The sequence below is a fragment of the Podarcis pityusensis genome, assembly GCF_964106645.2.
Source record: "Podarcis pityusensis genome assembly, chromosome: 1".
Taxonomy (NCBI): Eukaryota; Metazoa; Chordata; class Lepidosauria; order Squamata; family Lacertidae; genus Podarcis; species Podarcis pityusensis.
Window position 1 is genome coordinate 93,777,080 of NC_138028.1, and position 26,270 is coordinate 93,803,349.

At 40.1% G+C, this 26,270-nt stretch overlaps 1 protein-coding gene across 15 annotated transcripts in view; it reads left to right on the top strand.

Moving 5' to 3' along the window:
• Window positions 1–26,270, top strand: part of KALRN (kalirin RhoGEF kinase) — a 509,101-nt gene that overhangs the window by 331,691 nt on the left and 151,140 nt on the right. For all 15 annotated transcript variants that reach the window (XM_081004646.1, XM_081004656.1, XM_081004642.1 and 12 more), the window contains 4 exons: window positions 2,792–2,961; window positions 7,735–7,909; window positions 11,151–11,346; window positions 13,146–13,312. In XM_081004646.1, the coding sequence (XP_080860772.1) occupies window positions 2,792–2,961; window positions 7,735–7,909; window positions 11,151–11,346; window positions 13,146–13,312 (708 nt within the window). The remainder of the gene's footprint in view (window positions 1–2,791; window positions 2,962–7,734; window positions 7,910–11,150; window positions 11,347–13,145; window positions 13,313–26,270) is intronic.

Here is a 26,270-nt window from a genome sequence, read left to right on the forward strand (position 1 = left end):
GTAAAAGGTCATGCACCATGAATAAACACTGTTAATGTCGATTCTGATGCTATCTTGACCTGATTTGTTTGAGTATATTGCAAATGCGTAAGAGTTCAGGTTGCATCATCTGTAGTAGTAATTTAGATGTATATCACATGAAAATAACTAGCTGAGAGCAAATCTTAATCTTTGCACTGAATTTATTATTTTCTTTTCTCAAACTTGTTTTCCTCCTCCTCCATTCTAGGACTATCATGACTTCTATAATGTATCACCATCACTTCTGTGTTGCTTTTCACTGTGGTATACAAATTGAGTCCTTAATTCTACTGTATGATAGCCAGATGTGAAATCTACATCTCCAAAGTTTCTTACCACATATTTATACGTTAATATCCCATATCTACAACCCCATATACCAGTGGGAAGAAATATCAGTAGCTGTGGGATTTCCCCCTACATTTACCATGAATATTTCATGTCTTTATTTTATTACATGTGTAGACCACTCCTCATTTAAAAACAAAATAAATCACTGGTTTACAGTACAGTGGTACCTCGGGTTAAGAACTTAATTCGTTCTGAAACTGTTCTTAACCTGAGGTACCACTTTAGCTAATGGGGCCTCCCGTTGCCGCCGCGCAGCCGCATGCTTTCTGTTCTCATCCTGAAGCAAAGTTCTTAACCCGAGGTATTATTTCTGGGTTAGCGGATTCTGTAACCTGAAGCGTCTATAACCCGAGGTACCACTGTACAAATAAATATAATAAATATAATAAAATAATATTATATCAATACAATATCACAAATATTAAAACCCAATAGTACAGTACATAATCAAAACAGCAAATATGAAACCACATGCAGAAGGTATGTACATCCACAGAAGGGGGATGCATCACTAATATTTTATTTTGCAACTTTATGATGCTTTTCAATTATGGCAAGCCACTCTGTAAGTGATACTTACTTGAAAAGCAGGGCTAAAATAGAATGAATGAATGAATGAATAGAGAGAAAATAAAGCTCCTGAATGAATAGCCAATCTGATTTGAGGTAGAAATTATTTATATTGAGGGGAACCTTTATAAGGTCTCTCTTGATACAATTTTTGCACTGTTTCCTCAAAGAACAGCCCCATATGTTTTAGGTAGCTTTTGTGCAGGCTGTGAGAGTTAAGGGCTGCCTATCATTTTTCACATACCTCATCATAAGGATGAACAGCTTTCTGTATACTAAACAATTTGGACAAATAACTAGTTAGCTTTGAATTACGTATTGAATCAATCTGGACTCTGTTTGGAGAGAAAAATAAACTTCATTATTTAATTTCCTCAAGGGCAATGGGATAGTAGGGTAGAATTGTAATCAATACATTTATTATGTTTGGCGGGGGGAGGAATCCTCACACTTCAGATTTATGCTGCACGTTTCAAAATGACTTTGGCAAAAGCGTGGTTGACATGGCCACAAAGAATGTTACAGACTCTTTAGGACAGCAATTTCCAAATGGTTTTTTGATTGCCACACTGGCCACAGTAGGTTTTGGGGAAGTGCATTACAAAAGACTAAGGGGCAAATGGTGCTATATGCATACGTATATGCGGCATGAAGTCCTGAAGGTTGTTTTTTAAAAGCAGAGAGGGACGTGGGTGGCGCTGTGGTTTAAACCACAGAGCCTAGGGCTTGCCGATCAGAAGGTTGGCGGTTCGAATCCCCGCAACGGGGTAAGCTCCCATTGCTCAGTCCCTGCTCCTGCCAACCAAGCAGTTCAAAAGCATGTCAAAGTGCAAGTAGATAAATAGGTACCGCTCCAGCGGGAAGGTAACGGCGTTTCCGTGCGCTGCTCTGGTTCGCCAGAAGCTGCTTAGTCAATGCTGGCCACATGACCGGAAGCTGTACGCCAGCTCCCTCAGCCAATAAAGCGAGATGAGTACCGCAACCCCAGAGTCGGCCATGACTGGACCTAATGGTCAGGGGTCCCTTTACCTTTAATGAGGGAAAAGGTTGGCCCTGCCCATTGCATCCCAATGCTCTTGCCAAACTCTGCAGGAACTTGGACGCTCCTCCGAGTTCTGCTGCGGTGGGGTGGACACAGCACCGCCTGAAGCAGGTGCTTCACCCCCTAAGCATAGGCAAGCCAGCTCTGATTGAAGGAGTAACATTCTCCTTCATAGGTTGATCATGTAATGTGTATCACATTCAGGTAAGATATGTTAATGAGACATATATTCCGCTCTTGAAGTTGGAGGAGTGAATTTATTATTTTATGGTGTCAATATTTAGAAGATTGATCATAAGCTAAGCTTCTGCACAAAGGAAACAGAAAATAGCTGAAAGTTAACCACAAAGATTTTGGCATCTGCTTTTCTTCATTACACCTTAATATTCCATACATTTCAGAATATGATATGCTCACAGTCTATATGAGAACTGGAATCTAGTATTCATACAGGTGGGTGGGGTATTATATACCTAACAGTATTTTAACATTTTGATTATCTTCTTGATAAAAAGACAGTAAATTACAGCCCATTCCATATGTGCTCATACTGTGCATTCATTTTAATATGAGATTTCAGATTACTTCATCTAATATATTGGTTGTTCAATACATGTAATTTTCAGTGTCCTTTAGCGTCTGACATGGTGTGCTTTGTAGTACACTGATTAATACTCTTTGAGCTGGCTTTAGAGGATTAAAGGGTTAAAACTCAATCTCTTCCTTTTTCCCCCCCCGCTTTCCCCCCCCCCCACTCCATTTGTGTTCCTTTTGTCCTTCCATTTGTGTTCCTTTCCTCCTTTACAGCTGTGGACATGGATGGAAGACCTGCAGAAGGAGCTCTTGGAAGATGTTTGTGCTGACTCAGTGGATGCTGTTCAAGAACTCATTAAGCAGTTCCAGCAGCAGCAAACAGCTACCCTCGATGCAACCCTCAATGTAATCAAAGAAGGTGAAGATCTAATCCAGCAGCTCAGGTAAGTTCATCACACTGCATCAGAGGCACAATGAACAGAGGCAGGATAACTTAGAATTTAATGTGAGAATTAATCACTGCCTAGCTACGATTCAGAATATTTTATTTTATTGAAACTGCAAGGAATGATTTGTAGAGACTGGTAAAAATAGTCTTAAATCACTTTGAGCCACTGTGTGTAATGGATGAGAAGAACTGTAGATAAGGTAAAGTGAGTATGATTAAATGGTTACTGTATAAATATTTTTGAAGTAGATATTTACAGAATATTGTTAAACTGTTATGAAGTGAGACCTGGTGATTTATTTGCTTACTCCTGCTAGGCATTGTCTGGCAGCTACTGAGCAAAATGCGTAGATTCAAATAACATTGAATGCAATAGTTTACTTCCTGCAGGAGTTATGTGTTTGCATGTGGAGTATTCGTATAGTCACATAGTGCCTGCTACTGGCAACAGAGTGTCTGCTGTTATCATCATGGTTGTGTGTTTTGCCCCATGAGGTGTTTTAACTCTCTGAATTTTAGTTTTGATGGATGTTTTAGTTTATATTTGTCTGGTTGGTCTGATTTTATGTTTTACTTTCTTTTTGTCTGTTTAAGTCGTACATTGCCCTGAGAACCCCAGCTATAGCATCACCAGCTATAGCATCACCTAGAGAACTCAGGTTAAGAAGTGATGGATGAAGAAAATAATAAAATAAATAATAAATTATGGTGTGACTCGCCTGTATTCAGACAGTACTTTTTTCCATTTTCATGACATTTCCTTTCCCGATAATTTGTGTGTTTCATGTGATCTGTCATACAATGTAGAAGCCACTCCTAGAAATCAAGCAGAATCTAGTGGAAGTTTAGTGCTAATTTTCATGATAATTGCTTCCAGAAAAAAATCCATTTTCAACCCTGTTAACCTGGAAAAAGAGAGGAGTGTTTGTACTGTAATTTTCCTGTGGTTTTCATACATCATGCCACTGCCATTCATGTGATGAAATTTGGGTATTCCAGCATACAGTGCTTTCTCACCATTTTCATGGCTGAGTCATGGGGGCACAGAAGTGCACATGTGCATAAAGGGTGGCAGTATGGTTGATGGTGTCCACTCTTGCACCACAGCATGCCCACTGTTGTTAATTAAACTTAGCATAACTTCTACCATGTGTAATGCAAGTCAACCCTTATTCGATTTTAATTAACACAGTTCAGTAACAGAGGCAGTCTCCAGCAATCACCCTCCCGCCGTTCAATTTACTTTTTTGCTTTCTGAGAGGTGGATCCACCTTTCCTTATGAGGAGTATGTAGTCATCTGACTGCAAGTTCTGACTGGCCAAAGACTCCTTGTTATATCCCTGCCTCTATAAGGCAGGAAATTTATAATATGCCTGTAATGGCTGAGTACTTGAATTAATTAACATATAATGTCCAGCTGGCTTTAATGAAATCACACTTTGTGCCAGAGCCAATGTCTTTCAGACATTCTCTTTCATATAACTGGGACCTGCTCAATTACCTCGCAGGCTGTTCAGCGCTCTTCTTCAGTTCCATGCCACTGATTCCCAAGACTGCTCCAAACTCATGGATCCTTACAGGAGGAGCACTTCTTCAGCCTTAGATGAAACCTACCCTTGCCTCCTTCCTCAACTCACTGCTTCTCAGCCATATTTCCTATTTTTCTCTTTTGGAGTAGTCAGGACCTTGTGGGAAGCACAAAACTGTGTCATCCCAAAAGGAAACCCCCCCCCCGCCTACTTTTCAACTTTATTGGGACATGTTTCTATGAATCCAGGGTGGAATTCAATGCAGCCAGGATAAGCCTCAGCTGAAGGTTATTTGGACCATCCGAGCAGTAAGCAGAGACAGATTAATCTGTCTCTGGTTAACTGCCTGAAATACCATTGCGTCCCAGATGTGCACTGTGACTCTGTACTGTTAAGTCACAGTGAAAATCCAGGGAGCTGTTTCTGTTCTCTCCTTTTGGGGTCAGGTATTTATTGTGTTTCCACCCTCCTTGTTTCCCCCCTCTACTTTTCATATTTCTCAGATCTTGTTTACCTACATCAGTCTTCGCCAACATCTGACCTCCAGATGTTTTGGACTGCAGCTCCCCTCCGCACAGCTGTGCTGGCTGGGGCTGATGAAAGCTGTAGCCCAGAACCAGGTTGGCAAAGGCTATCACAAGATCTGTAATGTTGCTATTTGCACGTGAACTTTCCCCCTTCCTGGTGTTTTTGGCTAACCCACTGCATTTCTGAATACCCATCCTAAATTTCCATATAAGGAAATTCTCTGCCTTTTAGACTCTCTGTCACTATCTCTTTACTAGCAGCTAAGCTTATAGTCCAGGCAGTGTGGGTTTGTGTGGCCTCAAGCTGAATCAATCACCTTTATCCTTCTGTATTGCTGAATACTGGCGGACCATGTTGCAAAGCCATTATACTTTCTGCCTGCCATTTTGTGCAAATAAACTTCTCTCCCCCCCCCCCCCCCATTTGGATTGGTATTTAATTAGTTTGGCCAATTTCCTCCAAATAAGGAAAACAACGTTGGTATTTGCAGAGTAATTGTGTCCATTGCAACAACATCTGTGGAGAGTAATTGTCCACAGCAAAGGTGCCCAATGTGATAGATATATGTCATCATGTGTGCATGATATGAGTTCACATGTACGTATAGATGCTTGAGTTTTTTTCTTGTTTTGTTTTACTTTAATATCACTGCTAATTAACTTTTTTTACTGGTTGCAGAAATCTATAAATATTTAATAAATGAATTAAATTGAAAGGGAGGTCAGTTTCTCACTTTTGATATTGCAATCAGTAGACAGGAGAACGCTAGTTACTGTCAGCAATACCCCAAATTTCCCATGCAACTGGGCATGAAGGTGGGCGAAGATAAGCTATCTTTTCACAAATCATGTGACCCTATCACTAAAAATAGCTGAAATACACTTGTATTTGTATCCCACCTTGTAACTGGGACCCACACAAAATATGTGCACATTTGCTTAGATCTAATGTGATATATTATTAGCAGTGGTATGGCAACTGTTTGCCCTTAGCATTGATCAGCTGGTCAGAAATCATGCCATTGCCCTTTTCCATGCATTATTGAAACATGGTTAAAAACCCCAAAAAAACTACTTGAAATTTGCTCTCACATTCCTACCACTAAGGTATAAATTGGTTCTATTGGTCCTAAGTGTCCTGTTCTGCTGGGGCTACAGGCCCACAGTGGAAGTGGTAACAAATACAAGAACCTCTTGCAATCCAGGGTAAAGCAAGGCAAAGCAAGGCAAATCAGGACCTTGGACAGCTCCCACTGGTCCCTGCTGAGTTTAGGAAGATGTCTCAGCAGATATTTTCCTGAAACCCTAAAAAGACTGGCAGAACTTAATATTCCAGTGGCACAACTCCCCCAGGGGAGCTGTTTGCAATATTTAATGGGCCTACAAGCAAGGGTGAAAGAGGAGAGCGCAAAATATGGTTTGAAGCTCAACATCAAAAAAATGAAGATCATAGCCACTGGGCCCATCACCTCCTGGCAAACAGAAGGGGAAGAAATTAAGGCAGTGAGAGATTTTACTTTCTTGGGCTCCATGATCACTGCAGATGGTGACAGCAGTCACGAAATTAAAAGACGCCTGCTTCTTGGGAGAAAAGCAATGACAAACCTAGACAGCATCTTAAAAAGCAGAGACATCACCTTGCCTACAAAGGTCCGTATAGTTAAAGCTATGGTTCTCCCAGTAGTGATGTATGGAAATGAGAGCTGGACCGTAAAGAAGGCTGATCGCCAAAGAATTGATGCTTTTGAATTATGGTGCTGGAGGAGACTCTTGAGAGGCCCATGGACTGCAAGAAGATCAAACCTCTCCATTCTTAAGGAAATCAGCCCTGAGTGCTCACTGGATGGACAGATCCTGAAGCTGAGGCTCCAATACTTTGGCCACCTCATGAGAATACAAATTTAATGGTGGAAAGTAATCTCTCTCTCATACATCTCTTTGCATATATATATATATACACACACACACACACACACACACACACAGCTGCCAATATTTTTTTTGGGGTGGTGGTGGTGTTGAGTTCATAACCAAACCTGATTCCATAGGATAAGTGCATATCTTCTTATTCTGGTGGTGATTTAAAAAAAAAAAAAGTTTTGTTTATCATAGTATTAAAAAATGGCAATGTTTGTTGAAGTAAAAATTTAATTCACTCTACTTTGAGATATATTTTGAAATTATTCAGGTTTTGTTATTGTTTTGAGCTCCCTGTTGTGACCACATGATAAAGTTTCAGGGTTTTTAAAAAAGTAGGAAATAATGAGAAATATCAAGTCCCTGCATATTACAGTTTATTCTGATGCAATCTAAAAATAAGCAGATACTTGAATGAATTCAGCAAATAGTGTTGTGCACAGCATGCTAGTAGAAGCAGTATTGGTGGGAGAATTGGGCTCACTTGAAATAAAATCAAGGACTATTACTAGTCAAGAAACTTTATGCACCATTCACTCCCTTCTCCTTTCTCTCCAACTCCTTGTTGGTGCACAGAGGTCATAATGTCACCAGATACGAAAGGATGCATACAATTCACTGTGTAATGCAGGCATTCTGTAATGCAGCCATTCAGCAACTGAACGAGGTGAATCCTGGATAAAACTTCCTCCAACCTTTTCCAGCTATTTTTAGAGCTGAGAATGTTTAATATTCTTTCTTATTACCTTTTTCAACACTGCATTTTTAACCATTCAACTTTGACTTTACCACAGGGATTCAGCAGTCTCTAACAATAAAACGCCACACAATAGTTCCATCAGCCACATTGAATCTGTCCTCCAGCAGCTTGATGAAGCCCAAGTACAGATGGAAGAGCTCTTTCATGAGAGAAAGATTAAGCTAGACATTTTCCTTCAGCTCCGAATTTTTGAACAGTACACCATTGAGGTAAGGGTTGCACTGAATACTCTGAAAGGGAAGAGCCTTTGAGGAAAATTGGGGTGGGAAGAGATGGACGATCGTTTTGTTTGTTCGTTTTATGATAATGTTTGAAAGTCAATTCCTAGCCTTATATGCATTTATTCAATGTGACCAGAATGTATACTCTGTAGTTTAGCATAGACAGCTCAAGGAGGTGAGCAGAGGTGGATGCTCTTTCAGGAGGGCATTACCTAACCTTGGTGCCACAACAGAAACGTCCCTTGTGCCCACCTGTTAATCTGTCTCATGGTGAAAGGGCACAGAGCAGGCCCTCCAATACTGACCTCAACATTCATGGGGACAGCTATGGATACAAATCAAAACAGAAAGTTGACCTTCAGAGTAATACTGAAAATTACTAGACCTCAAGTAGGGAAAATAACCTCAGAAATAAAGGAAAGAACCCAAACCAAATATATATATAATGGGCCTGGTTTTGGCAGTTTGCACTTTAAGAGGGAATTTGTATGTTCAGGTGATAGGACTATACAGTATTAACAAATATTATTGGCAGGGTAGAATAACATGTGCAGGAAAAGAATTTATTATTATTATTATTATTATTATTATTATTCTGAAAATGTTTATCCCTGAAATTACTGAAATAAGCCCCATGGAATCAGGACCCTGTGGGAGCAAGACTACTCTATTCACTTCCCTGCTACGGAAATACTCCTCATGAATCTCAGCATGAATCTTAGAGCAGCTGTTCTTCATACAATTAATTTAACCCAGCATTTGAACTGTGAAGCATTTAAGGAAGTTTTTAAAATATATATATATATTCATTTATCATTGCCATTAAAGAATGATTTGATTTCAATAGGAACAGAATTTGAGTGGGCACAAGGGTGCTATGTTTCATGCTGGCTGTACGGTACTCAATCAGGATGCATGTGTGTACTCTGCCTTGTCTGTGTCAGGAGAGACATTTAAAAAAGGAAGGAAGAAAAGGAAGGCTTTTATGGCAACGGTACTGCCAGTAACACGCCTCCTGTGAGAGCCTGAATTCTTTTTCCTGCAACTCAAGCCGTTTCTCCATTATTACTATTATTTATTTATTAAATTTGCATACCACCACCCTCCATCCAAACATCACAGGGCAGTTCACAACATAAAAATACAATATAAAAATGAGAACATAAAATACATTTAAAAAAAGAACAGAAACAAACAAGGGGGGATGGAAGATCTGTAAAAGCAGCCTTCTGAAATCCCATCTCTATGAATTTCTGCCCCAGATTTAGTGATGCTGATTGAAAGCAGCACTCACGCATTTGCTGTCTACTGTTATTCTGACTTGGATTTCCAAGAACTATAAATTGTCAATGCTCACATGACATAGCAAGTCGAACTACAGCTTACTGGGACAGAAAGAATGTGTGGACTCCTGGAGAGGTTGCAGCTGCTTTGTTGTTCCCTAGTCTTTTTTTTACTGTTGCACTTCACTGTCATGGCCCTCACTACCAGATGAAGAACTTGAATTCCCAGCTCACTTTCTTCCAAAGACTTTAATGCTTAAATCAGAGGAGTACATAAGTGAGGCAGTGTTCCATGGTACAGTAGATGTGCAAGAGGATTAGCTCCAACAAGCAGCATGCCCCCTGCATGTTACTTTTGAAGGATGGGTGGGCACAGCACTAAGTGCAACAAACAGCAGGGTCTTGAGGCTGGAGAAGCAAAGAGGCACTCCTCCAGGTGGATTCAGCTTGCAAGTTCTGTTTATGCTGGCACTCAGCATCTGATTTACCCTCAGTAGCCTCCTTCTCTGAAGGAACCTCATCAATGATAGGAGGAGGTGCCACAACAGGAGGGATCTGACATGGGGTGCCCAGTGGCTCTGGAGCAGAACATTTCTCTGTTAATCTGCCGGGACTCTCCCCTGGATCTTACTCTCCATCCTCCACATTACCAGCTCCTTCTGGATTCTGACACTTTTTGGAGTCCTCCTTCTCGCTAATACCTTCCTCAGGGTTGTCCAGCTCTCTGAGCTTCTCCCATTCTTCCTCAGGATCAGACCACCATGACACATCTGTAGGACTCATGTCATGGGCTGAGCTATGTCCTTAGTGTGTTGTCTGTACCTGGACTGGTGCTGAAGCTCTTTCCCTACTAACCACAAACAACAAACCTTGGCTACAACACATGGTTAGAGGAGTGAATTTGTTGTTGCTGCAGACTGTTGTTGCTTGCTCCGTTCGTCATCGCTTCCCTTCCCTAACTTACACTTCCCTTTTACTCCAAGCAACTGTGTACAATAACCCTAGAAACTCCACCAGTGCTCACCAATCCACTATCCACATGGTGAGAAACAATGAATTCATAAAATAAGAATAGGCCAGGGTTAGCCAACATGGTGCCCTCTAGATTTTGCTGGACTCCCATCAGCCCCAGCCAGTATGGCTAATGATTAGGGATGATGGGAGATAGAGTCCAACAACAGTTGGGGAGAACACCATATTGGCTACCCCTGCTGTAGTGTCTCCACTTCCTCAGCCCCATTTATTACTTTAGAAATATTTATAAACCACTTAATTAAAGAGCTCTCTAAGCAGTGCACATAATAAAATTATAAAGCAGCTAAAATCTACAACCCTATTATATACATACATACACACACACACACACACACACACACACAATAATTATCATTCCATTGAAACCTTGGATAATATAATTAGGCTGCAATCCCCTATGTCCACTTACGTGAAGGTAAGCTTCTCGCAAAATAGAATTATCCTAAGGAAGATCCATTTATCTTTTCTGTCAATGGCTCTGAGACCTCCAGGTATAGGGCGGTATATAAATTCAGTAAATAATATTAATAAAATAATAATTTATTTTCATAGGCAGCTAAATTGTACTGATTTTGTGATGTTTGAAAATACCCAATTTGGGCAATTCCTTCAATTACCCACAACTTCCAGTCCAATCTTACCTCTAAGATCCTGGTATAATAAACATTACATCATTTTGCTTTATGCAATAACATAAACATTATATATCTTTATTTTATGCACTTCTGAAAAACATGTCTTGCTTCCAAACACCATTGTATCTTATATAATAACCAGTTAAATCTGCTGGGCTGTGAAATATAGACTGTCATTACGGAAAAGAACAAAGCAGTTTTAGATTATTTTTCTCAGTAACCATGTTTTTGATGGCTTATAATGCTTATTCTGTATTGCTTGTTTTTACTTTGAAGGTAACAGCTGAGTTAGATGCCTGGAATGAGGACTTGCTAAGGCAAATGAATGATTTCAATACTGAGGACCTGACCCTGGCAGAGCAGCGCCTGCAGAGACACACAGAGCGGAAGCTGGCTATGAACAACATGACCTTTGAGGTCATCCAGCAAGGGCAAGATTTGCACCAGTATATAATGGAAGTCCAAGCTTCAGGCAAGTGACATACATTTATTTTTACTTTCCAGTTTTATCCCTTAAGGCTCATGTTAGCATGCTTTCACATCTACAAGAGGTATTCTTGGCGAAATAAAACAACCAAGAGAAATTAAGTGAAGCCTAGCACTATTGGAGTACACACAAACACTGAAGCTGGGTAAAGTTCAAATCAGAAAGATGTTTCTGCTGTTCCACACTTGCCCTGTTTCCATGGGATTTGTGCTTGGGAGTAATGCAGAGAGCTTATTCAGTTTATACTTCAGCCCAGTTAATTAATTCTAAACTAACTAACAGCCCAGTTAGTTACACAATGGAGGTAAGGGAATGTTCCTGCCTATCTAGGGGATCTTTTTTCACTTACAACTTCTCCAGCTGCTTAAAGTGCTAGCAGAGGCAATATGAAACATAGCCATCTTGGCAGATGTGGTCTTGTAAACCTGCGGTATTGAAAACTGCATGGAAGTGAAAATCACTAGAAAATCTGGGCCCAAACAAAATAACATCTTCATTACTAAATAAGATAGAATGGCTCTTGAACTTCACATTCAGGGCATGGTAATCTATCCTCCCCTTTGGGAGGAAGGTTCTTTTTAAATGCCAGATACAGCACACATTTGTTATAATTAGCCTGCATATGGTGTTGTGTCCTCAGGACTTTTCCTGCATTTAGTATGCTTGACTTCGCTACATGTCTTTGATCTGGCTGCATTCACAATTTTCAATCACACACACGGCTGGTGTATTTCTGATTGTGATAACTCATCAGTGGCAATCAGTAAAGGGCCTAGGATATCAAAGGGCAGCTGGCTCCCCTGTGATGAATGATTTGGCCTTTCTGTCTTGCCACATGTCAAACAGTTTTAAGCCACATATACGATGACAAAACTGGGATTTCTTAAAATGCTGGTATTAACAGAACTACTTTTTCTGTTGCTTTGAATGTATTGTCATAGGTAAAATAGTGATTCATTAATGTTTTTGCTGGGTGGATTTATTTTCCTAAATCACAGGGAAATTTTAACTGGGTTTGAATGCAGAACCTTTCAATATACTATGCTTTTTATGGTCCTTTACTTGGAGTCTGGGTCCTAAGAAAACTTTTGGGAGCATGTGGTGGGCAGAGTGTACCTCCTCTTGACTGCAAACCAAGACTCTTGTCCTTAGCATTGAACAAAGCAACACATAAATGGTCACACTGAACACACGAGCCTGAGTTCAGAACATAAAAAAGGTTTATTTTTCTTTGGCTCTGTCTCTGTCTTTTCCGCTATGTGGTGTGAAAGAGAAGTATAATCTTCTCTTATAATGTGCCAAAATCAAAAGGATATTTACTGTGAATTTCAGTAAGTCTGTGCTCTCTCTTTCTAATAAAATCAGTGGTGTACAAGAGACAGAAAGAGCTTTTTCTTCACCTTAATTTTAAAAAGTAATCAGTATTCTTTAGTTACACATTGCACCCCTGAAAGGCTGAGAGCGATTACTCACTGCAAAACTGTTGCTTCAGACGGCCATGGGGAAGAGAAGCTGCAGCTGGAAGAATAACATTTTGGTAACTACACAACACATTTCCTATACAGACACCAGCTGCAGATACGTTAGATATGAGCAACTAGCAAACTGATTTCTTGGTGCTTCACAAGGCATCTGTAAATGTGAATGGGTTTATCCACAATAAATTACCAACAGAAAAGTCCAGGTGGTTGTTACAAGTCACAGAACTTTTCCAGGCTACCAGCTTTTTCCTTTTGTTAGGAGCAGGTCCACTGTTCCATCTGAGGAAATTTTTTTCATTACAGGCATTGAATTGATCTGTGAAAAAGACATTGATCTAGCAACACAAGTGCAAGAACTGCTGGAATTTCTTCATGAGAAGCAACATGAGCTGGAGCTCAATGCTGATCAGACGCACAAGCGGCTGGAGCAGTGCCTTCAGCTCCGACACTTGCAGGCAGAGGTCAAGCAGGTCAGAGCTTTTCACCATTGTCATTAGTCTGTTTTTGTGTTGGCTTAAATGTTTCTGGAAGACATGCTGAGCTGCGACATATTGAAAGTGTTAAACTCCCTGGGTGGTATTTAGCTTAGTTTTTTCTCAAAAACAACATGAATTGGCAGCTTCCACATATATTTTATTGGAAAAAACTTTTGTTGCTCATTCTATAGGATCTCCACTAGAAAGTAATATCTTGATCTGCAGATGTTGCATGCATAGTGTCAGGGAACTGACATCGGAGCTAGAGGTGGAGGGAAGGCTCTCTGATGATGCTGGAGAAGGGCCCAGCAGGGAGAGAGGCAGCTCAGCAGATGGGGGAGCAATTCAGTGCAACACCAGGAATAAGGAGGGGCAGATGGGGGAATCGGCGAGAGGGCTCCCAGACTCTTCACCGGACACCAGCGGGGAGAGCACTGGTCCTCTGCTACCCACGCCCTCCCTGCGCAGAAGACTTCCGCGCAGAGAAAGTAGGAGACTGGGTATCAAACAACTTTTATGTTGGAAAAGGTTTAAGAAACGCCCACTGACGGATTCTGCTAGCGACTGAGGCAGCCACGAATTGAAGGGCTGTCCAGACAGAAAGGTTTAACAAGGCAACATAGCCAGGAGAGGCGGCAACTTACGCACGAGCAACCCCATACCATTATACATAGTTATGTTTCTGATGTAAGCATGGACTAATACAGAGGCTGAGATCATGAGAAAGTTTAGTTTTCAAAAGCAGGTTTCTAGACCTCTTTTTGTGTAGGACATATTAAATTGTGCAGTAGACAGTACCACGGGTAACAGCTCAAGTACCCAAAGGAATCTTGAATTGGATCAGGGCATTGGTATTTTGTGTTGCTCATGGTCCTCTTCTGTCCAGCTTTCCATCATTCAGCAGCTTGATATGGGTGACAGACCTGACTGAAGCCCTTCATGCTTGGAAAATTAAGTCTAAAGCTCCTCAATCCATCTAACTGCTTTTGTAAACCAACCTTAAATTTATCACTGTGGACAATGGCACTTGAGCCCTTCCCTTTCAGCTTTACATACTTTCTTCCTTATTGTCATTTTGATAATAAATATTTGGGATGGACTTCTGGCGCTGCCGCCATGGCGAACTGCAGATCCCACGATAGCGGACACCAGCCATGCAGTTAATTAAGGATAATCTGGGAGTAATTATCCTTGCAAGCCCCGCCCCCAGGGTTGGGGGTGGAGCTTTCACTCGCGGATTGTCCAATAACTGCCTCTCGCTCTGATGGAATGCAGGGCAGGGACAGAGAGTGCATAGCACTGCACGTATTGGAAACCTCCCAACGCGGTCGCCATGAGCGGAGGTACTTCTGTTTCTTTTAAGATGGATCTGAATTTGGACTTAAGAAACAGATGTGCTCTGGATGTAGGAGAAAAATAACCTGCTAAATGAATCAGCCAATGAGTGCCAGTGTTTTGATCTGGAGAGGCCTCTTGTCGTAATTAGATTGCTATGTAAGTGAAGGGGAAGCCTTTGTTCTCTTTTTACATTATATTTGCTTTGCTATGATTCAGCAAGCCTTCTCTGAAGAATTAATTAATTACTAATGGAATAAAATTACTAATGGATTACAACTATATATGGAATGCAAGAGGGATTCAACAAGAACTATAATTTTCTTTACGGAGTACTGGAAAGAATAGACTGTGTGAAATGCTGTGATGATTTGTGACATTGCCTACTAAAGAGGGCTCTAACTCTGATTTATTATGGTTTTGGTGAGACACCAACTTGTTAGTAGATTGGAAAGGATTAAAGGAGATAAAAGCTGGAAGTAAACCAGGAGTCACGGCCGGACGCTGGAATACTTTCGGTTTTAGAAAGGCAAAATGGAAGCTGTGGTGTAATGAGAATTAAGTTCTCAAGGGAGGGGCAATGTTGAAGAGGATTGATTGACTACAGCATGAAGGAAAAGAAGAATGTAAACAAATATTTCACACAGAAAACTGCAAGAATTAAATTCCCTTTGCAAGTTAATGGATATGGATTTGCTAAATACGAATGAAAATCATCACACCAGTAGCTGTTAAAATAAAGGATCAAGATTGGAATTGTTGTATTTGGACTAATTAAGAGAATTGGCACAGGACCAAGGAATAACATCAACTCCTGATAGCCAGAACATGGGAAGTCATCAAAAAATGCTGAATTCAGAACTGATTAATTGGCTCTTTTGATTGTATTATGATTTGGTATGATTTGGTGTTGTATTAATGTGGCCTCCATTGGATTGTTATTAATAAAAAAATAATTATTATTATTTATCTAAAAAAGAAATATTTGAGGATGCTTAGTATGGACACTTTCAAGATGGAGCAAGCTTGTTTTCTATTTCTCTGGAGGGTAGGACCCAAACCAGTGGATTCAAGTTACAAGAAAGGAGATTCCAACTAAACATCAGGAATAACTTTCTGAAGTAAAGTGCTGTTCATCAGCAGAACAGACTCCTATGAGAGGTGGACTCTCCTCCATTGGAGGTTTTTAAGCAGAGGTTGGATGGCCATTTGTCATGTATGATTTGGTTGAGATTCCTGCATTGCAGGGGGTCGGACTAGGTGAACCTTGGGGTCCCTTCCAATTCTATGATTCTATAGTGCACTTTTCTGAGAAACCATTTCATTGTTTTTAAAGCATACACATTGTTTGGTTGAGATGCATTGTTCCGTTCTGCCCAGTAGGATATGTTCTCTTCTTATTATGAGCAAAGTTGTCCTAGTGGAACAAGTATTCAGAAAGTATTTTCAGTGAGGTAAAGTACTGAACACAGTTGCTGTGAAACTGCAAATATTCATACAAATGTTAATAACCCATAGCATTCTCTGATACACAGAAATGGAACATTTTGTTACTGGTAATAAAAAAAAAAAGATTGTTGAGAACTAGACACATGTTACTGTAGAGTGGGGAGCTGGAAGAAGCCAGATTGCTCTGTGTGTGTGTGTGTGTGTGTGTGTGTGTGTTTGAAGTAGGTTTCTTTCATTACTTAGCAAACATAACCAGAAAAATGTCTAGAGTTTGTTTCTGGAAATAGGACAGCACTGTCCATATGACAGAATGGATTTTATTTTGTCACATGCTGCCTTGAGTGCCTCCTATTGAAGCAAAAAAGTAGTATATAAATGTGTTTAAAATTAATAATAAAATAAATACATATGTGTGGCTGCTTGTGTGGGCCAATGAATGTGGGAAATTTGAAGTATCAGGTAAATTGGCAGGATCCACTGATCCATGAATCTTCCAGCAGCCATAAAGTGGTTGTGTGGTTGCTTCACTCAAGTTCCACTTGGTTTCCGTTTGCTATGCACCACTGCCCCAGCCTCATACTTCATAGCTTTCTCAACAAGCTAGTGTGATCATGTTCTCCCAAGCAGTATAAATTCTAGAGAATGTGAGAATGCTAAAATATCAGCTTTTACTTTATAAAGTGATTTTCAAGCTATCAGCAAATGGTGTTGGTTGTTGGAGGTGTTCAAAACACATCAGAAAATCAGAGGCACTGTGGACAGGGCTTCCAGTAATCAACCAAAGGGGCTCCTCTATTATCTGCACTTTTTCTCCCCATGGTCTTATCACTAGGCAGGAGCGCTGCAAAATTTCTTAAACTTCAGGCAATTTTTAAAAATCAGTTGCTGCGGTTTCTAGTGCTTCAAACGCTGAAAAGATTTGTAAGGCCTAAACTTCCATTTTGCTTCCTCTTGCTGCCAATCAGAGGCAGTTGTTGAAACTGCCCCGATGTATCATGACCTTAATAATCAGCCTACTGTCAGCCAAGAGGAGACTGGGAAGCAGAGGAATAGAAACATTTACACCCTTGTAACATATTGACAACTAACAGCCTTTTTTGTAACACTGGAGTAATATGATTAGTGTAATAAAATCACCTGTTGAAAATAATGTTTTCATATTTAAAACTATGTTAAAGCTTCCAGACTGTCTTCAGGGGCCGCTCCACATGGAAGACATTACAGTGGTCATAAGACTATTAGGAAAATCTATGGCGCTTATTTGTATCTATAACTCATTCTGAACCTTTCCCTTTCTGATTTTAATTCTTATTCTTGCTTGGAAAACTATCTATATACCAATATATATTATTTGCCTTAAAATATTCCCTCAAAATTTCATTTTAAAGGAATTATTGCTTTTAAAGATGCAGAATGAGTCATGTTATTTCCATAGTGTGCTCCAACCATCTACAAACTTGTGCAGAGTAATCGAAAGCCCAAACAAAATGTGCATGGATTTAGGAGTGAACTTTCAAACTGTTTCAAAAGAGATGTTAACAGCTGTGGTTCATTAGAGTTTCTTTAACATTATTGGGAAGCCTTTCGCACTCCAATGCTTTACAGCAAGCCCATGGTGAAAACACATTTTATTTGTTCAGCTGAATACTTTAAAAGTCAATTGATTATTAACCTGTGAATTATTACAGCTATAGCTTTCCCTGGAAAGAGCTGGGTTTAAATATATCACTGCCCTGTCATAAAGCGGCTGGATTTGGCTTCCTGTGGGATGAGTCATAATCAAAATCACTTAGTGAAATTGGAATTTATATTGATTTTGGCCTGTTGTTCGTTTCCAGTCCAGATCCAAATGGGTTTCCCTTTCACTTTAGAGCATCTGAGACGATGAATGGTCTCAAATCCATTACCAAATTGTCCTTGCTCTTAGGATTAGACGAAGAGTGGGCTGCCACCAACCAATACCTGGTGCTTACTCAACTCAACTTTTGCTGATACAGTAGAAAGTCTGGAGAGCTCTAGAATGCCTACATGTGGTTGCATTTTAACATACTGGTGCTTGGAAATATCTGAAATTGTTTTTTTCTTCCCTCTCTCATTAGGAAAGTTTTATTTTTTCAACAGTACATTCCATTGGCTTAGATGTTAAGGCAATGAGTTGAAACTTGGAGTAATTGGATATAAAGGATGTGTAATGTGTATGGGGGCTGACTCTCATTGTAGAATACTTAATAAAATAGGTGGCTGGTTTTTCACATTCTCTTATGCTAAGGCAGAGAGAGATAATTAAGGGTGTGTCTTCTATCATTATCTACCATATCATCTAGTTGTTTGTTTCTCCAAACTGTCCTGCCCAGTAGTTTTCCACTTTCTTCAAATGGAAGACTTTGCTTGGGCTGCCACCAAATATGTCTGTCTCCCCCAACCCCACACATAGCTACTTCTGACTACTCCCAGTTCTGTCCCTTTATAGCATCTTTGACTGCTTAGTCTTTCATCTGCAAACCACATCAAAAACAGAGGTCTAAGAATACCATGACGTGAAAGATTACAGTACAAAACTGAGATGTCAAAAATTTAGTGCTTCCTAGAATGTCAGATCAGGGAATAGAAATGCAGCCCGGTTCTGTCAATGAGCCTGGATGCCCAGATTTCAGCAGTGGCAAGTAGTGGTTTTGCATAGCTGAGACTGGTACACCTTTGAAATTCCTGCCTAGTCTTTTTTAAGGGGTTAGTCAGCCATTAGGCAAATACCTTTTTTTTTTTAAATAAAAAAAGGCCTTTAACCTGTTGATGTTTTACTTCCGGTTTATTTCTCATCTGTACAAGTTTTTATGTGTTCTCATTTGTTTTATCTTACTATTACTGGCTGTTCTTTTAAAAAATTGTTTTATTGTATTTTTGTTATGATTGTTGTTAGCCACCTTGGATGCTATATGTAGAAAACTGAAATATAAACTGAAATGATGATGATGATGATGATATTGATAAAGTTTTTTGTCTAAAATTATTTTCCACCATAAGTTCCAGGAAGGCATTCTTCTAATATGTAGCTATTTTAGTAGAAACAAGGACCAAACTATGTGTGATGTTTATCACATAGTTTGCCCAAGAGTGTAAACTTCTTCCTGCACAAAGTGCTATAATGGATGGCCAAATCCATATCAGGACCTTGGCATATCAGATCCCTTTGCTGTCCACCATGGTCTCAGTCTCAATGAGGGGTCCCACATCTGCAATACACATTTTTTGGGGGTATTCCATTTGTCTCAGTCAGAATGTCCCCCCTATATAAATTGTTGGTGTGGGACAGGCAGGGCTTATACAGATCAAGACTGCGGTGAGGGAAGCAAAGAGTTAAAGGATTTGATCAGACTCCCACACTGGCAATTTATGAAAGCAAAAGCTTGAACTCAAGGGCAAAGTATGTCATAAGCATCATGGGTAGTTTGGCCCTTAGATCGGTGCAGAGAAAGTCAGAATTAAAACCAGTTATTGCAGCAAGAACAATTACGATTCTTGAAAACTTGCTTATATTGAAATTGTTCCGTCTGCAGGAGCTGACTTGACTCTGAGCATTCCACAGCATTATTCTGCTTTTTCATCAAAAAGAAAATTATTTAGTGCTTTTCTATGGGTCTTCAGGCTCCACTTAAATCCTGAGATATTTAATGTCTCCAAAAACTGATAAAATCTTCAATTTGGATGAAATGTCTGCCTAAAGGTTACTGCCTTTGTTAGTTTGTCTGTGCATTTAGAGATAATAGGCATATCTGTTACTTCATTGAAAGTGGTGATCAGAGAAGTGTCTGGGGAATGCATTAATCCATATACATAGTTTCTTGTTAAATGCATGTTAACACCATAGGAGCCTGTGCCAGCTAACAAGCATTTTGTGTAATGCAGATACATATTATTTATACATATAAATGCTGATTTCCAGCCACATCCCAAGATCCAAATTTATGAGGTTAATGCTAAAAGGGCTCTTGAAGTCATTGCTTTGTTACCTTGTGGTGTATTTAAGGATGAGTTAACAAATCAGTTTTGGTTTCTCTCAGGTTCTTATTTTTCCAATTGTAAGTTCAGCTAGCAGTTTCTTTAAAAGTCTGAATGCAAATTGATAACATTTCTGTGCATTTTTCTCCTAACATAAACATTTTTGTTTATATTGGTGCTGCACCGTATTATTAACGCTTATTATTACATGTATACCACTTATATCCCAAAATGGCTTCTATTAAATTAATACATAATTAAAATACACAATAACATTAAATCATCCTAAAAGTATACAATAAAACAAGCAATTAAAAAGCATAACACACAAATTAAAACACTTAAAAACAGTTAAAACTACAGGTCTGTTTCCAGAAGGCAGCAGAATGCCAACACTGATGGGGCTTCTCATATTTCAGCAGGGAAGGTAAACAGGCAGGCAAATCAGACACACTCCATCCAGTTCACCCTTTTCGATCTCAGGGATGCAAGCTAGTTTGGTTCCCTCATCCATTGATGGGTAAGGTCTTATTATTTACTGACCTGGTGTTGCATAACAGCAACATCAGACTATAGAGCCTGGAGGATGCTGTTAGTCTGCATAAAGCTATATCCAGCCGCAAGTGCATGGCTTTTTATAAAGGAGTACCCAGTGTCATTTGTTATAAGGCAGTATGTAAATACTGTAAATGAATAAATAAAGTACCCAGGATGGGGGAGTTACACAGCTCATTTTCTAGGTACTCTGTCCAATGGAGGACAAGCACCTCACTTCACCTTAACAAAGAAAAGGTACACTGCGGCACATGTACCGTATTTTTCGCTCTATAAGACGCACCAGACCACAAGACGCACCTAGTTTTTGGAGGAGGAAAACAAGAAAAAAAATATTCTGAATCTCAGAAGCCAGAACAGCAAGAGGGATCGCTGCGCAGTGAAAGCAGCAATCCCTCTTGCTGTTCTGGCTTCTGGGATAGCTGTGCAGCCTGCATTCGCTCCATAAGACGCACACACATTTCCCCTTACTTTTTAGGAGGGAAAAAGTGAGTCTTACAGAGCAAAAAATACGGTACTTAGAAGCACTGAGCCCGAATTTGCAAACTCTGGATGATGGAATGGAAATGTCTCCAACACTTATATCATATTTAAAGGTTAAATCTGCTAAACCTGGCCTCCTTAGTTGTACCAACATTTGTAACCTTGAGGGAAGATTCAACCCCCCCCCCAAGAGATAGATGAGAGAGATTTGGGTTGATGTGCCTCATTTCCTTGGCCAGCCCTAATGCTGGAATGTCTTTGCACAATTGTCCCTATTCTTACTGTGTTTATGGCAATTAAGCTAATGCCTGGATTTTCATGGGAGATTCCCAGAGAGAATGGGAAAAGGTACTAGATGGATACACAAAGCTATAGGAAAGAGGTTAATCCCTATTCCTTCGTTTTTCAGCAAACCCTTTAGGAGATTACTGTAACATTTCCTAATTGTAGTAGCTTAAATGCTCTACCCTATGATGATTATGATGATCAGCACAATCACTATTATCCCTGAATCCTCCAGACAAATTTCATTTACGAAGAGCTTTGCAAAGGAGGACATGTATTAAGTTTCCAAGATGATGTAAAGAGTAATTAATGTCTCTAGAAAATGTGGATGAGTAACTGCAAATTCCTTTATCCTATTTGCTTAAAGGCTCATCAGAACATAAAGGAGTTGCTGTAGTGAAGCAGAACAAATTTCTCATTCTGGCCACTAGTGGCATTTGTCCCACAACTAACAGCACAATCCTATGCTTGGGAGAAGTTAACCCTGCTGACTTCAGTGGGACTTACTCCTGGTACACGTATGTAGTGTCACGGCCTGAGTCATGTGAAACCATTCTTGGCTTCAGTTTTCATCCCCTGCAGGTGGTTCTCTTACTGTTGTTGACATCTATCTGTCTTGGGAGGAGTGTACCTTTGAGGGTGAAGTCAAACTGTTGGAAGCTTCCAGTGCCTGCTGTGGCTGTAGAAATTGATGCAGGAGAGACATGTTTTGTTGCAGCTGGGGCAGATGAAGGCATCTGTTTTTCCTGTTGCAGATGCACCATGGTGTTTCTCTTACTAGGCTGGGTGAAATAATGGCACTTTTGTGTTAAGGTAGCCATACAGCCAAACTATCATTTGACATCTCAAAATCCACCATTTGTAATATATAAGGCGTATTGTCTATGAATGCATTGGCCCAAAGCAGTTTTCAGTATGACGAAAGTCAAATTGTCACAGTAGATCATCGTCTGTTTCAGTTTGCTCTCATGAAATGACACCTCATTTCTTCTCAGGCTATGTCAAATGTACAATTCCTGATGCAAGTGCAAATTTATCTAGCAAGTGAAAAATGATAGTGTATGACTCCCCACAGTTTTGTTGCATCAAGCTTACATCCCAACTGTATAGGTCAGGTATCAATATGTGGTAGATCAAGACTAATCCAAGTGTTATGTATTCTACATTTAAACAATGGAATGTATATAAGGAAGGGGGAGGAATGTTGCAATCATCTTATGTACTGTATCTAAATATCATTGGCTTGAGAACTGCACCAACTATTTAAAGAGTGGGGAGTTGAAGTGTCATTTTTATGTATTATGCACACATGCAATGGCAACTTGAGGTTTTGTCAACATGTGTAAAAGTGAAGAATGACCCACAACACCACTCCATGTTGCTAAGGTCACCAACCAATTTTGCAGTTGCATGCAACATTTAGCTGCCTTTCCTGTTGCTAGAACAGGCAGGTGTAAAATTAAAATAAAATGGGCTGCTGTGCTGATCGCTAGTCTACATTTTAGGGGTCAGGTATACACTGTGCACAATTGTGTGTACTGCAGCTCTGAAGTTGTTTTCTTTCTTTTAAAAAAAAGAAAAGAAAAACAGCTGGTGTACATTTTGAACAAAGAATTGGGTGTAGTGCTTCATCACTGTTACAAGACTCAAATACTTCCCCAATGGCTTTATAAAAAGTATGTGATTTGGATAATAGTGGGTGGTTAAACACACACAGTATTGCTCAAAACTACCTTTTTAGAATGTGTTTTTAGAGTATTATTATTATTAGCATTAGCGTTGGGGCTGCATCACACAAAGTTGCAGTGAGGGACTATCACTCGATGGTGGACCTCATGTTTTGCATGCAGAGAGTTCCAGGTTTGGTATCTGTCATCTGCAGGCAGTACTTGGAAAGTCTCCTCTTGGAGACCCTGGAAATCTGCTGCCACTCACTGTAGACAATACTGAGCTACATAGACCAATGGTCTGAGGCAGCTTCCTCCATTTATGCATGCCAGGTGATTTTGTGTGTGTGTGGGGGGGGGGGGAATTAATCATGACAATATTCTTTTGGCAACTGGCCAGAATGTGCTTGTGTGTGTGTGTGTGTGTGCGCACACACGCACGCATGTGCTGATGGTGGCTTCTCATTTTGCTTTGTTGCTCTTTAAGATACATTTTCCATAAATTTGGTATGATCCTGTCAGTGTGAAACAGTTTCAACAGAAAAGGGAATGGGATTGCTTGCCCACATACAACAGAAAATAGGAGTGCATGTTCCTCTTTTGTTTCAACTCCCCAAAGTTAAGAGTTTCCTTAAATCACATTCTGGTGACTGAAGCTAATGTTCCTTTTGGGAGGGTACCAGACCATCATTAGGAGAAGCCACAGTATGCTCTTTCAGTTACATTTTCAACTAAAATCTCTCCTGATTGTACTTACTCAAGTGTTGAACTCACTTCCTTTTTTTTAATCCTCACCTTGCATGGGTGGGTCTCTGTACACAGTATGTTTCCCAATAGTTAATTCAATTCTACAGTCCTCATTAAATGTTTATTCTAGACTCTCACTAATCCAGACCATCTGCTTGTAGGGATCAGTTTAAGGGCTGTGTAAAAAGACATTTTTTAAAAAGGTTATCAGTGTAAACAAATCAATTAATACTGTAGGCAGATGATCTGGCACTCGTGGCCTTTATTCCGTAAGCCGTGGGTTATAAACTTATCCCAGACTGCATTTAGTGACTTCAGATTGATTCTCAGAGTTGGCCCTGAATTTGGTGACTGAAGGTGATCCGGGATAATTTATATTGTAATCCTGTTCACTGTGTTATTTACACTTCTTGTCTGTTTAAGTCAGTAACAAGCCAGACAGTTAGAAGCTGGTGATGCAGAAAAGATATTGATCACCAACTAGCTGGCAATTAGACACAGAGTTTCATATTCTTGGTATTGATTAGTTGTGCTTAACCGTAGGCTCACATAGTAACAAAACTGCAATAGCAGTGCTGGTGGTGAGATAGAGAGAAGCTACATTAATGCCCCCCACCCAAAAAACAAAACAAAGAAAACCCCAACCTAATGGTGCTGCTGTGGAACTTAGAAGCTGTTTCAAATACTTATAAAACTTTTTAGCTAACTTGAATCATTTCATACTCCATGTATTCCTCAACAATTTGGAATCAGTTGTCCTCTGGTGTTATATCTCTCCCCACCCTTTCATTTTTTAAGAAAACATACCCCACCCCCAATTCCATTCCATCCTGTATGTGCAAAGCAAACCCACTACAAAGTGCTGCACAGGTCAGTTGGACCTCAAAAACAGATTCTGTCCTTAGGGTTAAATTCTATCCCAAGCTGGATTTATCTTTACATAGAAGTTTTAAACGATTTCATAATGCAAATTTTCAAGAGTTGTTTCTAATTTATCATAGATATTTTTGAGGTGGTAGAAATTTCTTGAGGTATCTTTTTGTAGGGGTAAATTAGACATTAGCTATTGGGATACATTGGACCCCTTCCATTATTTACTTTGATTTCAGTAACTCAGCTGGCATTTTGGTGGTTTTCTGATTTGTTTTCTCCTGTTTTTTTCTGTGAGCCTAGTTTTTCACCTATGCATCTCTCATTTTCTTTTGCAGGTCTTTCTTTACAGAGGAATTTACCGTATTTTTCGCCCTACAGGATGCATCGTCCCATAAGGCACACCTAGTTTATTTGGGGGGAAATAAAGGGAAAAAAATTATTTTCCCCCCCAGCTTCCGCTGACCCCAGCCCCCAAACAGGCAGCTCCCTGCAAGCCGTGGAAGTCCAGCGCTGGCTCCTGCTGCTTGCGGAGAGGTGCGCGAAGCCTGGACGCGCTGAGCTCAGCGCACCCAGCCTTCAGCATGCAGGCAACTCTCCGCAAGCAGCGGGAGCCCAGCGCTGGGCTCCCACTGCTTGCGGAGAGTGCGCGAAGCCTGGAGAGCGAGAGGGGTCGGTGCGCGCCGACCCCTCTCGCTCTCCAGGCTTCAGCGAAAGCCTGCATTTGCCCCATAGGACGCACACACATTTCCCCTTCATTTTTGGAGGGGGAAAAGTGCGTCCTATAGGGCGAAAAATACGGTAAGTTAATGTTGTGAAGCCTAGTGTACCCCAATAGCTTCTGGGGTTTTTTTGTTGCTTTTTGTGGAATGAGATTACAATTAAATCAAATTTGGCATTAAACTGGATGGCGGGGTAGGGGTGGTGATGGATTTCTTGAAGACCCCACTTGCAGAATCTGCAGTCAGCACCTCCATGCAAACAGGTGTAATTGAAACATATGGACTAGTTACTTCTTTTCGTTTCTAATGACAACAGATTTCTTTAAGGATGGTAAATTGTGGTGATGAGAGCAATATATGATGTACTGGGGGGGGTAGTTCCATGAGTCTCAGCTGGGAAGGGGATTGCAGTAGGGCTGCTAGTGAGAATATTGAACAGAAGCCATTGGATTTCAAAGACATGTAGCTAATAAACACTTTTGATCATGAAATAAAGATAGGTTGTTTCTATTTATGAAATGGATGAATCTGTTTATATATAGACAAACGAAAAAAAGAAAAAGAAACTCAGCATTTTGAAAATAATGCAGCACTGTTTCCAACTATTGTAGCAACTGTTCTAGCAAGTACTGGGGAAATATATCTAGAAGTGTAAATATTCAGCACGGGAATTTGCGTTCAGAATTAAGTTGCATTCTTACCCATTAAGCAATGGATGACATCTGGCAAGTGAGCCACGTGTGGTGCCTGAAGCTATTATGTGACCCACGGGCTCTTATTAAAATCTGAAGAATCTCATTTTCAATTAAAATCATAAAGTAAGTTTCTAGGCCTCAGAGGTAC